General features: G+C 50.5%; 1 protein-coding gene across 3 annotated transcripts in view; it reads left to right on the plus strand.

Moving 5' to 3' along the window:
- Positions 1-7466, plus strand: part of PCGF3 (polycomb group ring finger 3) — a 68472-nt gene extending 61006 nt beyond the window's left edge. For 2 of the 3 annotated variants that reach the window (XM_014788803.2, XM_087434757.1), the window contains exons 10-11: positions 2542-2622; positions 3224-7466. In XM_014788803.2, coding sequence (XP_014644289.1) covers positions 2542-2622; positions 3224-3271 — 129 coding nt within the window. In that variant the 3' untranslated portion in view covers positions 3272-7466. The remainder of the gene's footprint in view (positions 1-2541; positions 2623-3223) is intronic. The other variant, XM_087434756.1, reaches the window with a different exon arrangement.
- The last annotated feature ends 5405 nt before the right edge of the window (positions 7467-12871 follow it).

A 12871-nucleotide genomic window follows, 5' to 3' on the forward strand; every position in this document is an offset into this window, starting at 1 on the left:
CAGAAGAAAGGGTAAACAAAATGTGGTCCATCCATACAATGGAATATTATTCAGCCTTAAAAAAGGAAGGAAATTCTGCAATATGCTACAACATAGATGGACCTTGAGGACGTTATACTCAGTGAAATAGGCCAATCACAAAAAGACAAATATTGTAGGATTCCGCTTATATGAGGTCCCTAGAGGAGTCACATCCATAAAGACAGAGTAGTATGGTGGTTGCCAGGGGCATGGAGGAGGGCACATGGGGAGTTATTGTTTAATGAGGAGAGTTTCAGTTTTATAAGATGAAAAGGTTATGGAGATGGATGGTGGTGATGGCTGCACAACAATATGGATCTATTTAATACCATTGAACTGTGCACTGAAAAATGGTTAAGGTGGTAAATTTTACGTGCATTTTACCACAATTTAAAAAAAAACAAAAAGGAATTAACTACTGATACATACACACACACACACACACACCAGAGTCAGAGGGAGATTTGAAGCACAGTGGAAGGTCACGTGATGACAGAGGCAGAGGTTGGAGGGATGTGGCCACGAGTCAGGAGGCCCTGGGAGCCTCTGGAGGGCGTGACGTGCTGGCTTTCAGACAGACTCTGAGAGATTAAATTTCTGTTGGTTTAAGCCCCACGGTTGTGGTGTTTCCACTGCAGCTGCAGGAGACTGACAGAGAGAGAGCCAAAATGATTTGCTCTTGTGTTTAGGTGGGGCTGTTTGGGGAAGAATGGGGTCAGGAGTGACCCCTGGGTTTGGGGCCTGGGCACCTGGGTGGACGGCCTCTTTGGGGCCAGGTTGCTGTGGCCGCTGCCTACACCCAGTGGAGAGGTGACACGTGGGAGGTGAGTGTCGGCTCTGGGGCCGAGGTTGGGGTCCTTGGCATATGGTGCCATTTAGCTCCTGGGGTCACAGTGAGGTTGTCCAGAGGGTTGGAGTGGAGGAGGGAGGCGGCGGGGGCGGAGGTTGGAGGGTTCTGTCCTTGCAAGTGCAGGTCAGTGTGGTCTGTTAGTGAAATGACCAGGCCTCTCAGAGCCAGCCCAGGTGGCCCCGTGTTTGCCGCACGGCCCAGCTGTGCACACAGATTCTGGACCCTTCTTCCCTTACCCTGAGGGAGAAGTTTAAACGATCTTCTGGGTCAACATCATTTGTCATCAGGGAAATGTAAATTAAAACAAGGAGATACCACTCATATCACACACCTATTAGAATGAAAATCCTGAACACTGACAACACCAAATGGTGACGAGGACGTGGGGCAACAGGAGCGCTCACTCGCTGCTGGTGGGAACGCAGAAACACCCTTACCACGAGATCAGCCTCATGCTCCTGGGTGTTCAGCCAAGGGAGCCAAAAAACTTATGTCCACACAAAAACTTGCACTCGGATGTTTGTAGCAGCTTTATTCATAATTCCTAAAACTTGGAAGCAGCCAAGATATCCTTCAGTAGGTGGATGGATAAAGTGTGGTACGTCCAGACAACAGAATCTTATTCAGTGCTGAAAAGAAATGCGCTATCAAGACATGGAGGAACCCTAAATGCATATCACTAAGTGAAAGAAGCCAGTCTGAAACGGCTGCTCCCTGGATGATTCCAACATTCCAGAAAAGGCAAAACTGTGGCAACAGGAACAGATCGGTGGTTGTTGGGTGGGGAGGAGGGTGAAGAGGCCCTGTGTGGTGGACACGCGTCATTAGGCATGTCTGGACCCACAGAAGGTACCACACCAAGAGGGAGCCCTCCTGTGGACTCTGGACTTTGGATGATGCTAGTGTGTCCGTGTAGGCTCACTGACTGTAACAGATGTGCCCTGTGGGGGGCGATGTTCACAGGGGGGGGTCATGTGTGTGTGAGGACGGGGTATGTGAGAACTCTGTACCATCTGTTCAATTTTGCTGTGAACCTAAAACTGCTCTAAAATAGTCTCTTTAAAAAAAAGAAAAGGAAAAAGACCGTGTGAGGAGCACATTCCCTTTTTCCACTGAGGTGAGAGGGACAAGCTTGGCAAAGAGGTGGACTGAGGTGGGGAGAGTGGGAGGACAAGATACTCTTTCTGGGGGAGCAGCCTGGAGGCCACAGCCCTTGGGGGGAGGCTGTCATGGTGGGTGTGGACCGAGCCCCCCCACCAGTTGGCGGGTGTGGACCGAGCACCCCCCCCCCAGTTGGCAAGTGTGGATGGAGGCCACCCTAGTGGGTGGGTGTAGACGGAGGGCCCACCCCTTGGGCAGGTGTGGACCGACGCCCCCCAGTGGGCAGGTGTAGACAGAGGGCCCACTCCATGGGCAGATGTGGGCTGAGGCCCCCCCAGTGGGCGGGTGTGGATGGAGGCCCCCAGTGGACAAGGCCCCCAGTGCTCTGGGCCCTCTCGGGTGGGTTGGGGAGGGGCAGTCCGAGTGCTCCCTCCCACCTTTGCTGCCCAGAGACTGGGCACAGCCCTGTGGCTGACTGCGACCTTGTGACGGGCCTGGCGGAGCTGGTGCAGACCAGAGGCTGGTGTGCCGAGCCCTCGGCCCTGACTGGAGCCTTCTTCTCCTGCCAGCTGGACATTTTGTGCAACGAGGAGATCCTGGGCAAGGACCACACACTCAAATTTGTGGTTGTCACGAGGTGGAGATTCAAGGTGAGGCTTGTTACTTCGTGGTGATGTTTTATTTGACTTGCAGAGTCTGCTACAAATGCAGCTACTTTTCTGTGCATACTTTTCTCTAAGAGCCTAGAAATAATGATTCAGTCACAGCACCGTTGTGAAACACAGTCACTCTGAAACCATCAACCCCAGAGTCAGCGTGGCCTGAGGAAGCGCCCAGCAGCGCCAGACCCGGGCTCACAGCTCACCCCAGCCCTCCTGGTCAAGGTGACCAGCGTCCTGCGAAGAGCTGGGGAGGGAGTGGCCACTGCCCTTGGAGGGTACCGTTCGAGCCCTTGGGAGCATGGGGAGAGAGCCAGGGCTGACCACGACCAGGGCTGAGGGTCTGAGGGAGCAGGAGGCCCAGAGAGAAGGAGCAGGGTCAGTGGAGGAGCAGGGCTCCCGGGGCCCCAGAGCACGGGGCTTGTTCCTCTCAGCTTCCGTCCCTCTTGACTGCTCGTCACAGCTGAGGCGAGTGTGTCCGCAGCATGTTTCAGACACGCTTCGTGGCCTGGTCTCTTCCTGTGAGTCTGGCTGTGCCCGTCTGTCCTCACGCCCTCCCTGCTAAGAGCAGCTCTGCCGGTTTGTCTTACAGAAGGCGCCGCTTCTGCTGCATTACAGACCCAAGATGGACTTGCTGTGAGAGGCGGGCGGCGCAGCGGGACGCGGCCCTCGCACCCGGGGCCCAGGCGAGCACGTGGCCGGGCAGGCCCACGACCACGCTTGAGAATGTTGCCTCTGGGTGTCGTGTGGACCAGACTTCTGAATAGAGAGTATTTATAACTTTTGTATGAGAGAGAATTCCCACTCAAGCAGACACTACCAGCACCACGTCACAGATGATGAAACGCTTCACAGCCGCACGTCGCTTGGCAGCTCCTGTCGCCCCGGTTTCCCGACCAGAGGAGCAGCGCACATGCTCTGTCCTGACACGCGGGACCTTTGCTCGCTTTCCGGGTCTTGAAAATCTTGGTCGTTTCAGTTTAGTTTATGAATTAGGTTTCACAATAAGCCTCAAAAATACTTGTATGTTCATTGAATCCTTCATAAGTTATTGAAAAATATCTTTTCATGGTGAATGATATTTATGTTGCCTTTAGCTTTCTGAAGACTTCAAAGATACATAAAAATTTAATTTAAAAGCATACCAAAAGAGGCTTCCATTAATATTATGAGTCAACCACGGTATTTAATTTTCAAAATGTAACGAGGCCAGCAGCTCCCCTGACTCGCCTGGTGCGGCGTGGCAGCCTCGGCCTCCACTGCTCTGCGGACACACTGGGAACCAGGTGGCCCTTCAGCAGGGAGGGCTCCATCCCGCTGCCCCCTGAACATGGACACGGCTGAGACTTGGTGCTCGCCGTCCCCAGCATGCCCAGCAAGGTGACCAGGGGTGGTTTGACCAGCTTACCACTGGTTTACTGAACAATTCTTGTTCTAAAAAATGGCTTATTAAACAGGGCACAAATTGTTCCATGCCCTCATTTAATTTCTTACTTATTCTCTCCCATTTTCGTTCTGCTGAAGAGAGAGATGGTGGCGCTCGTGGAGGGGCCCAGGGCCCTAAGACGGTGCCATCCGTCGGGCGGGGGGCTGCTGCCCTGTGAAGGTGTTTGCTCCCACAGCTGCAGGTGACACCGGCTCCCACCACAGCCACCGCCAGAAGGCAGCCGGCTTCCTGCCCTCCCTCCTCTCTCGTGGAGGCTCATGGAGATTGCTCGCACACTTTGAGGCCGTTGTTAATGGGCAGAACACAGGAGCGGGTGGGCAGCGGGGTGGCCGGAGGAGTGGGCTCCCGTGCGGCAGAGGCTGCTTTTCCAGGGACTTGGTGACCTACAGCACCAGTCACAGCCTCCTCCTCCCAAATGGTAGTATTTTTGTGGAATCAGAGAATAAACTCTTTGCCAGCACATAGATATCTGTTCCTTTAAAATTGTGTAAAGGCAGGAGCAAGGAGACAGGACCCTGCTCTGGAGCAGTCACAGGAGCAGTCGCAGTGCATCCTGGAGCTTTCTTGTCACCTCCCCCGCGTGTCCACTGATTATGGGTGAGCTTCCGGTCCTCCTCCCTCCTGGCGGGAGTTGTCCACCCACTGCCCTTGTCAGGGGCCGGGTCTCTGATGGTGGCCCTGAGGGCTGCATTTTCCACGAAGTATTTCACCTCAGTAACTAGAATTTTTTCCTGAATTTGCTTTGAAAGTTGAAGTTGGGCTCATCGACATTCAGTTTTGTTTCCTGTTTCTTCTGCTTCCTGTTTCATATACATAAATGTCAGAAGCAGCTACTGATGAGACCTAGTGTTAGTGATGAGAACATCCAAATTAAGTCAATCCAAGTGATTTTAATGTAAAGCCTTTTAAAAACATAAAAACAAGTTCTTTGTTAGGAATTGGTCAAAATTCACCTCTTTATTTAAGCCCGTTAACTCCCAGTGCCGTTTGAATTATTCAATTACCTAAGCTTGCTATTCATCCAAATCATATTTAGAGTTATTCTGCAAGGTTTATTGAGTAGATGTGTGTGAGCAAATATTACCTGTCTACCTCAAAAGATATCTTACTGCTGAAGCATTCTGTAAAACCATGTTATCACAATGCAGTTTTAAGTGTAAACATTAGAATTTAGGTATTTTCCTGTGTGGTGAAAGTAAGGAAGGATTAAACAGTATGAGCATCCAAATTCAAATAAAATTAATTCACAGTTCAGATTAAACTTAATATTGCTGTAATAATCTCATAATATATATTTGTAACTTTGTAGCTATCTTCAAAATCACTTGAATTTGCTATGGTGCTAAGTTGATATATTTAAATATACAGAGAGGTGGAGATGTGTCGGAGCCAGTGTCAACATCTCCCGCTGGTCACTCACCCCTCCTGTGTGACCTGCTTTTGTAACCGTGTTAACCTGATGAAACCTCAGCAGCAAAAGTACCTATTTTTCTAAGATTTCCTCCTGCAGACCGTCTTCACTACAGGACGATCCCTGGTGACCTCTGGCCTCTTGGGTCTGACCACGGCCTTATCAAGACTCGAGCCTGGTGAACCTTGCCATCACGGGGAAGCTTCTGGGGTCTCCTTCATTTTGTTGTGCTTTCATTTAACATCAAAAGGCTGAATTTTATTTTTTCCAGCGTGAAAGCCAGGATCGGTTAATGATTGGATCCTATTAAGGTTTTTTTTAACAGATGGAGTTACTGTGAAGGAGTTTCACAACTGTGGTGCTGGTGAAGCTAGTGTTCAGTTACGTCCTGCGTCACGGCAGCAGCGGTGGGACCTCACCCAGCACACGGTCTCACTAGACACCATTTTCATGAAAATAGAAAATTCAGATAGAATATATAATATTGAATTTAAGATTTGGGGGGTTAAAAAAAGAAAACTTTATAAAATTATTTATTCTATTTTAAGCCTTCTATCATATTTTCCCATCCAATTGTTTGGTTTCAGTGGTCCAGCTTTATTTACAGGCATATAAAATGAAATTGTGAGATGTTTTGCAAGCTTCTTCTTTTTACTTTGAGTAGCTTTTAATTTGTATGTTTTTATTTTATATGGATGAAGAGCATTGTTTATGCTTTTGTGCAATAGGTTCCAACATGCGTTTATTAGACAGATGTTTAAATTGTAATGTAGCATCTATTCTGCTAAATTGAAAGGAAATGCAGGTGGAACTTCAAAAGATGTACATTCAGCCATTTGGTTTTTCCTTTCTCATTGTTACTATTATAGGAATGCTGTTATTGGGATTGTGCGTGTGCGTGTGCCTGTATAAGAATACCTGTCAGCAATATTTAGAAGTACATGACGGGGCAGGCAGCGTGAAGTGACGTGTGACGCCATCCTAGACCAGCCTCATGGCCGCCCGGGGCTCGTGCCCTGAGACCCGCTTGCTCACAGCCCTGGATGCACCACCCCGTATCGACCACAAATGTGATGGTGCTACTTGCCCAGGGCTCCTGAGCCCTCCAGGGCGTGCGGCTTCTGATGCCTCCTCGTGGCATTCGAAGTCTTTAGAAATTCGTTTGGTTCTTTTCCTCAAAGCGCACAGGATGGATTTTACAATGATTTGAAATGTGTCATTGGATAGGAACAAGCCAGCTGGTTTGGGCCTTGTATGTGAGTATTTGGTGTGCTCTCAAAACATTGAAGATAAATTTAGTGCAGATGGCTAAATCACAAAAAAATCCAGTTTCTCTATTTCCTCAGGAAACCATTTACACTTCACCGCATCACATGTGACCTTCGGTGATAAACCGATGCGTTTCTCTGCCTTGGTATTGAAACAAACTAAGTAAATAAGTTGGGATAAGTAGATTAGAAAACCATCATTCAAACTACACTGTAGTCTCAACAAAGATCCCTGCCAGACGAGTGGGTGTGGCACGGCCAGCCTGGGCAGGGCGTCGTGTGTAACTCACCATGTCCACGAGTGCATCTGAAGGATGGACTGGAGTGTGAGTGCCCCCAACGTGTGTAGCATTAGTGTAAATGTCTGTCCAACAACTTGATTGGGTATAAGAAAACCATTTCTTCCCAGTAATGTGGGCTCAGAGGCGAGATCGGCGCTGAGCCTGCTCGCCACATGTGGCAACGTGGAAGCTGTCGTGATTTATGGAGATGACAATGCAGATACATATTTTTGACTGTTTAATTTGAAAGTTTACATTTTTTATGCTTTGTGTTGGTGTGTAATTTTTGTACTATTGGTGGCTAGTTTTTGTCTAAAATCTTTTTTGGAATATTGCTTAAAAGTTTTGATTTTATGATAGTGAAGCTTGTATTCAGTGTTTTGCCAATTAATATTATATGCTTGTAATAAAAGCAAAAGAAAAACTTATCTAAAATTCTTTCAGCCTGGAAATTTATCATCTGAAATATTTGTAAGAGCATTTGTACAGTAGATAATCTGAGGGTTAGATGGGGTAGCAGGAACACCACAGGTGTGGGTGCAGACTGCGATCACACACGCACACACTAGTGTAAGACGGTAGCAGGAACACCACAGGAGTTGGTACAGACTGCGTGCACACGTGCGCGCACACACATTAGTGTAAGATGGGGTAGCGGGAACACCACAGGTGGTGCAGACTGCGAGCGCATATGCACGTGCACACACTAGTGTAAGACGGGGTAGCAGGAACACCACAGGTGTGGGTGCAGACTGCACGCACACACGTGCACCGCATACACTCCGTGCCTGCAGCACCCCAGTCCTGAACCCTCACAGGTTAACCACCTTAATCGCTTTGCTCCACGTGGCGTTTGTGATTGTCACCGTGGATGCAGAGCTTCATTTAAATCGGTCCAGCATTTGATACCAGAGGTTTGACAGGAACTCTATGTCCACACTGCGCATCCGTTTGTGTGAAGAGAGAACTTGGGTTTAGAGCTTCATGTGCCAGTGAAAGTCACGTTACAGAGAACCTGCTAGTTCCGCGGGTGGGCTGACAGACTGTTTTCCTTCCTTCTGTCAGACAGTGTGTTGGTCGGAGTTCTCTGGAGGAACAGAACCGACAGGAGGTGTGTACGCATACATAACTCTCCGCAGAGACAGATATAGAAGGAGACATCACGAGGAGTCTGCTCACAGGATTGTGGAGGCTGAGAAGGCCCCTATCTGCCATCTGCCAGCTGGAGACCCAGGAGGGCCAGGGGCGAGTGCCATCCAAGGGCAGAGAAGACGGTGTCCCAGTCAGGCAGTCAGACAGGAGGACGCCCTCCTGCCCCACCTTTCTGTTCTACTCAGGCCTCCAGGGGTTGCGTGATGCCCATCCACACTTGGGAGGCTCCGGCCGCCCATTCTCACGCTGGTCTTGTCTGGAAACACCCAAATCCTTTAAATCTGGGCATCTGGGACCCAGTCAAGTTGACACACGAAATCGACCATTCACAGACAGTTGGGAGGAAGAAAAGCACTATGCCCCAAACTTTCATTTTTAAAGTTTAAGTAATTGACAGCAATCTTGAAAATCTGAGAAAACTAGAGTTTCGAAAAGGGAGAATACGATGACCAAAATTATATCCTGTCTCAGGTTTCAGTAACTTTACTGAAAGTTAAGTGTAGTTTTAAGAAACTGACTTTACCTGTTTTACTTACTTTCAGTAAGTCGTTTACTCCATCCAACGAACGTCAAGATATTGGCTGAAACCACACGTCAATGTTCGTGTTTGTTTAGATACTGGAGTAAACCACATGGAGTCTTCACCATCAGGGCCCGTTTGCTGGCCATGCACGTCTCTGCCGTCAGGGGAGGCCAGTCGGCGCCAGGGTCTGAGGCGGGTCTCCAGGTGGACCCCCCCCGGCTCCAGCCACCAACCACGGGCTGCAGATGCTGCAAAGCTAAGCCCAGGTCAACACCCCACAAAAGGCGACTCTGGAAAAGAAGGACGGGTGAGCAGCCGGGTCTGTGTCCCACCGAGTGCCGCGCAGCCTCCATCAGCCTCAAAGGGCCGCGTGTAACCGTCTGCAGCTCCCCCTTTAGCTCTCGCCGGTGTCTTGTTTCTCCAATGCCATTCCGTGTGCATGAAAATGCGCAAGTCCCATTTTAACCGTTAACTGCTATTACAGACGCGATTGTGTGTCCCCTAAAATACAACAGGTGCGTGCAAAAGAAATGGTGTTAGCTGTGCCTCGGCCTGCGTGGAAAGGCCTTAATCTCAGGAGCACACGCACACTGCAGCCAGAGGCCTCCGCAACGCCCGCCGCTTGGCCCAGGATAAACATCTCCCTTTGATTTTTGGTTCTTAAGGATAAAATCTCCAGTGGGTGCAACAAACCTCTCATAAGGGGCCGCTGCGGCCAGACCCGCGGTGGGGTGGGGGCTGACTGCTTAGCGATGGCCCCCTTCACAGGAATGGTAAAATTATGTCCCCCTCTCCTAGTTGTACTGAAATACTACTGTACTTTTATAAAAACGATCTCCTGCGGGATGCACAAGTCACTCCCTCCCTCAGAGACATTTGTTCTAGTTTGACCTTCTGCTCCAGTTTACATGGCAGCAAGACCCCTTCCAGCTCCCGAGGAGACAGACCTGTGTGTCCAAACCACGCACAGGCTAATGTGTTCTCTCTACAATAGCACTCTTGTCACAGCTCACTTGTCTCTGGGTTTTATTTGGACATAAAAGAATAAATTATTTGACTATTACATTTATTCGTATGGTTTTTCAAATGTATTGGGGTTCTATGAAAACAAAGTTGCTTCTTTAAGAACATTTTTAGTCAAAAACCTTTTGAAAGAGAAGAGTCTGGGCTTTATAACAAATGGATCAAGTATGAAAAATGCTCAGACTAAGAATATACTCTTGTTGGTGGGAAATAGCTTCCTTCACTAAGACCTTGGGAACCACAAAACGGGCATAAATTCTAATAGAGAGTCCTGGGAGGTGCTTCTGGTACCTGTAGTGTTTGCCATTCCACTGTCTGTAGGACTCCAGGGCTCCGGAGAGATGAGGGGTGGTCCTAGGACCCCAGGGCTCTGGAGGGTAGGGAGGCAGCAATTTCTCACAAAACTAAACATAATCTTACCATACGATCCAGCAGTCACACTCCTTGGTACTTACCCAAATGAGTTGAAAACTTACATCCACACAAACTTTTCACAAATGTTCATAACAGCTTTATTCATAGTTAGCAGAACTTGCCTCTTTGGAAGGGGAGGAAAGAGAACGTTCAGGAAGAACCCCAGGACTGCCCATTCTCCTGTGTGGCTTTGGGGCTCTGCGGGCAGGTGAGCTGGTAAGGGGCACTCCCCTCTCTTCCCGTCTTGCATTAGCTGTTGGTTGTAATGTTCATTGAATTGGATTATGCCTTTTCCAGTTAAATGTTTTATTAAGTAAACTTTTAATTTTGGAACAGTTTTAGATTTACAGAAAACTTGTGAAGACAGTGCAGCATGTTCCCATATACCCTGTCCCCAGTTCCCTGTATTAGCATCTTCCATTAGTGTGGTGCACCTGTCACAGTGCATGGACCAACTCCAGTGCGTTTTTATTAACTAAAGTCCATTCTTTCTTCTGATTTCCTCAATTTTCACTTGATGTCCTTTTTCTGTTTCTGGACATCACATTATATCAGTCGTCATGTCTCCACGGGCTCCTCTCGGCTGTGACAGTTTCTCAGACAGCCCTTGTTTTTGATGACCTTGACAGTTTCAAGGACCCCTGGCAGTTATTTTGTAGAACACCCCTCAGCTGGGGTCGGTCTGATGTTTTTCTCATGGTTCCACTGGGGATATGGGTCTGGGGAGGAGGACCACAGAGGTGAAGTGCCCTCCTCATGCCATCCCCTCAGGGGCACGCATCATCACGTGACCTTTCACTGTGGATGCCGACCAGGGCCTTCCTGGGGCGGTGAGTCAGATCTCTGCACTGCACACCTGTCTTTTCAGCCCTCCCCGGACCTGCTCTGTGGAAGGAGGTCGTCACATGCAGCCACACCTGGAGTGGGGAGTTTGCTCCCCTTTGAGGGCGGCGTCTACATAAGTTAGCTGGAACCTTCTGCACAGGAGACCTGTCTCTCTCTTGTGTTTATTTGTTTATTCAGTCATCGATATCAGTGTGGACTCATGGACATTTATTTGATACTTGGGTTATAATCCAACACTGTTTTGTCGTTCAAACTGCTCCAGCTTCTGCCACTGGTAGCTGGGCCAGGGGCTGTGGTGCCCTTTGACATGCCCCATAATTGTGGGTTTGTGTTTGCTTGTTATTTGGCGTCTCCTTGCTTCCACGGTCATCTTGTATATTTCCTGCCCCAGCTGTCGATGAATTTCTCCTGGTTGGTGACTTTTGATCATTTAACTTTATTTCTGCTCAGTGTATGACGAATTAACTGCAGGAGAGAGAATCCATGCAGAGTGTCAATCGTCAGTCTTAGCCTGGAAGTTCCAGCAGGCCCCACCTGTTCCCAGGCCTGGGTGTGAGGGAGGGCCAGGAGGTGTGAGGGGGTGTGCCCCTCCTGCTCTGGGCCCACGGCCTGGGCCCAGTGGACGCATGTGAACAGAGGCTGAGTTCTGGCTGGTGGGCCCTGGAATCCAGGACTCCTTTGAGAGAATCAGGGTTTTTGGCCACGTGGGCACAGAGCACAGGGCCCTGCTTGTGGGCAAGCTCCCTCTGCGGCTGCCAGCAGAACCTGCACCAAAGGTTTGTTCTTAAAGCAGATTAAATGTCAGTGCTTGGGCTGGCCTGGAAGGCTGGGTAATAACACAGTGACACTTGCCTTTCCAAGGAATGGTCTTTACACAGGGCACTGCAGAGAGAGCTGGGGGTAGCAGAGGCAGGAGCCATGCCCCGGGACCTCCTCCGTCACCAGTCCCTGGATCTCCTGCTCCAGGAGGGCGGCAGCCTGAGCTTCTGCCAGGCCCTCGCCCTGTCCCATCCCAGCCTCCAGGCATTCCCCTAGCCAGGCCGGGCCCCCTCCCTCCCTCCAGCAAAGGCCTTCCTTGCCTCTGCACAGCGTAAATCCCAGTGGACTCACTCAAGGGTGCAAGAAACAGTGTTCTATTTTGTAGAAATCAACTAAACTTCAACTCCCATGCCCTGTCCTCTGGGGCTGAGAGAAATCACCTTGGGCACCATTGGGGCGAGCCCCGAGGGGCTCCTGAGGGCCAGCAGGAGGGAGGCCGCCAGGCCCCACCCTCCAGACGGGCGGTGTGAACAGCGCAGGACTCTGGGTGCCGCTGAGCCCACCCGCCGGGCTGTGGGTCTTCCCTGAGCCTCAGGCGGCAGAGTGAAGCCACTAGACCCGGCTCCATCCCCAGCCCTCCTCAGCTCCTGAGGTCCCGAGGGACCCCTGCATGGGGCCTGCCCCCACTCTGTCCTCAGACGGGCATGCACCTCCGTTCGGCCAGCTCCGGCCCACTCGGGCCTCATACCCCACCGGCCTCATCCTGAGGGGGGCCAGCTGGGGGCAGGGCAGCAGGAGGGACAACTCCAACCGGGACTGGCTTCGTGGGGGGACACAGGGAGGACAGTCAGGGAGGACCCTGGGGGGAGGACCCTCGGGGGAGGACACTCAGGGGAGGACCCTCGAGGGAGGACGACCAGGGGAGGACAGTCGGAGGCTCCCTTCCCGACACGCCATGTTCCACCCTCCATACATTGGTGTCTCCATGGTTCTGATTGGCCAGGCTTCCACCGTGTGACTCTCTGAGAGCTAATGGTGGAGGTCTGATCTGGCATGCGCTGATTGGCTCAGGCAGGCTGGGCGGGGAGGGGGCGGAGCCGGGAGGGACGTGGGGTG

The sequence above is a fragment of the Ceratotherium simum genome, chromosome 8, assembly GCF_057802395.1.
Source record: "Ceratotherium simum simum isolate JZ-2026a chromosome 8, ASM5780239v1, whole genome shotgun sequence".
NCBI classification, from domain to species: domain Eukaryota; kingdom Metazoa; phylum Chordata; class Mammalia; order Perissodactyla; family Rhinocerotidae; genus Ceratotherium; species Ceratotherium simum.